General features: G+C 39.0%; 1 protein-coding gene across 1 annotated transcript; it reads left to right on the top strand.

Moving 5' to 3' along the window:
• Nucleotides 1-786: 786 nt before the first annotated feature.
• LOC141651551 (uncharacterized) lies at nucleotides 787-1,467 on the top strand. Its single transcript, XM_074459256.1, has one exon. The coding sequence runs from the start codon at nucleotides 787-789 to the stop codon at nucleotides 1,465-1,467; it is 681 nt and encodes a 226-aa protein (XP_074315357.1).
• The last annotated feature ends 271 nt before the right edge of the window (nucleotides 1,468-1,738 follow it).

Here is a 1,738-nt window from a genome sequence, read left to right on the forward strand (position 1 = left end):
TTTTCCTGGTAAAAGAGGCTTAAGGCAGAGTGATCCCTTATCCCCTCTTCTTTTTACTGTGTATATGGAGTATTTATCAAGGATCCTGGGTGTGGTAGCCAAGCAAGATGATTTTAGGTTTCATCCCCTTTGTGGTCACACTAGACTGAATCCTCTTCTCTTTGCTGATGACCTCTTACTCTTCTGCAAAGGGAATGAAGCTTCCATCATGTGGATGTTAAGGGGGTTCTCTACTTTTTCTAGTGCTTCTGGTTTGACTCTCAATAAAACTAAGTCTGACATCTTTTTTAATGGGGTACCAGCTGGTACTATTGCTAATATTTTGCAAGTGTCTGGTTTTCATCATGGGACTTTACCTTTCAGATACTTAGGTGTTCCTATTTCATCCAAGAAACTGACTAAGATTGAAGGAATGAAGTTGCTTGATAAGATCTTAGCTAGAATCAGAGGTTGGGGTGCCAGACATTTATCTTACTCTGGCAGGCTGGTTTTGGTCCAGTCAGTTCTTTCCACCCTTCATTCTTACTGGGCTACTATTTTTGTAATTCCAAGCAACATTCTAAATAGAATCAACACTCCTTATGTAGGAATTACTTATGGGATGGAGAAGCTAACTATAAGAGAGCTCCTAATGTAAAGTGGGTAAGTTGTTGCCTACCTAAGGAGGAAAGGGGGCTAGGGCTCAAAGATGCTAAGGTGTGGAATAGAGCTCTCATTGGGAAGTATGCTTGGTAGATTGCAACCAAAAAAGATCACCTATGGGTGAGATGGGTAAGCCATGTTTATATGAAAGGGATTGAGTGGTCTGACTATACTGCTCCTTCTGATAGTAGTTGGACCTGGAAGAAAATTACTCACACAATGCAAGCCTTCAAGCAAGCTTATGTTGGTAACAAATGGTTAGACTCTGATAGACCTTATACTCCTCAGTCAGGTTATGATTGGTTGCGTACTAAACATCCACAAGCTAACTGGAGGTTCCTGTGCTGGAATTCAATGAATGTGCCTAAGACTGTTTTTATCTTCTGGGCTTTTATGCATAGGAGGCTCCTTACCAAGGACAGACTGACAAGAATGGGAATCCTTGCTGATTTGACCTGTGACATTTGTGCTAACTCTAATGAAGATCATGATCATCTGTTTTACTCTTGCCCTTACAGTGTTAGATGTTGCAGTTTGCTGCAACAGCAACTTCATATTTCATTCAATTTCTCTGAACTGGTTCACTGGTTCTTTGCTGTAAGGCTCACTGGGTTACAACGCAGGTTTATTGGAGCCTGTCATGTGGCTATGATCTATTGGATTTGGATGGTAAGGAATGAGGCTAGGGTCCATATATACGTGAGAAGACCTGAGGATGTGGTGAATCAGATTATGCAAGACATTCACACGCGTTTTCTGAGATTGAATCTGAGTGTCCTTCACACCAAGGACCTTGCTTGGCTCCAAAGTTTACATTTGACATAGGCAGATTAGTCATTCTTTAATTTTGTATTGTGATAGTTTGGACGTATACTTTCACATGTACACAATTCTATTTGATTGATTCTAATATACTTAACCTTTCCCAAAAAAAAAAAAACAAAACAAATAAATATCATAATTTAATTTAATTTATTTTTTTCTTAAATACTAATTTATTTCAAGCATGTAGCTTGACAAAGCTACACCTGCTTATAAGCAGGGACATATTTCGATACTCCAATGATGAGCATACCGCTTGAATATTTAGAATAAT

Source organism: Silene latifolia, chromosome 4, assembly GCF_048544455.1.
Source record: "Silene latifolia isolate original U9 population chromosome 4, ASM4854445v1, whole genome shotgun sequence".
NCBI lineage: Eukaryota > Viridiplantae > Streptophyta > Magnoliopsida > Caryophyllales > Caryophyllaceae > Silene > Silene latifolia.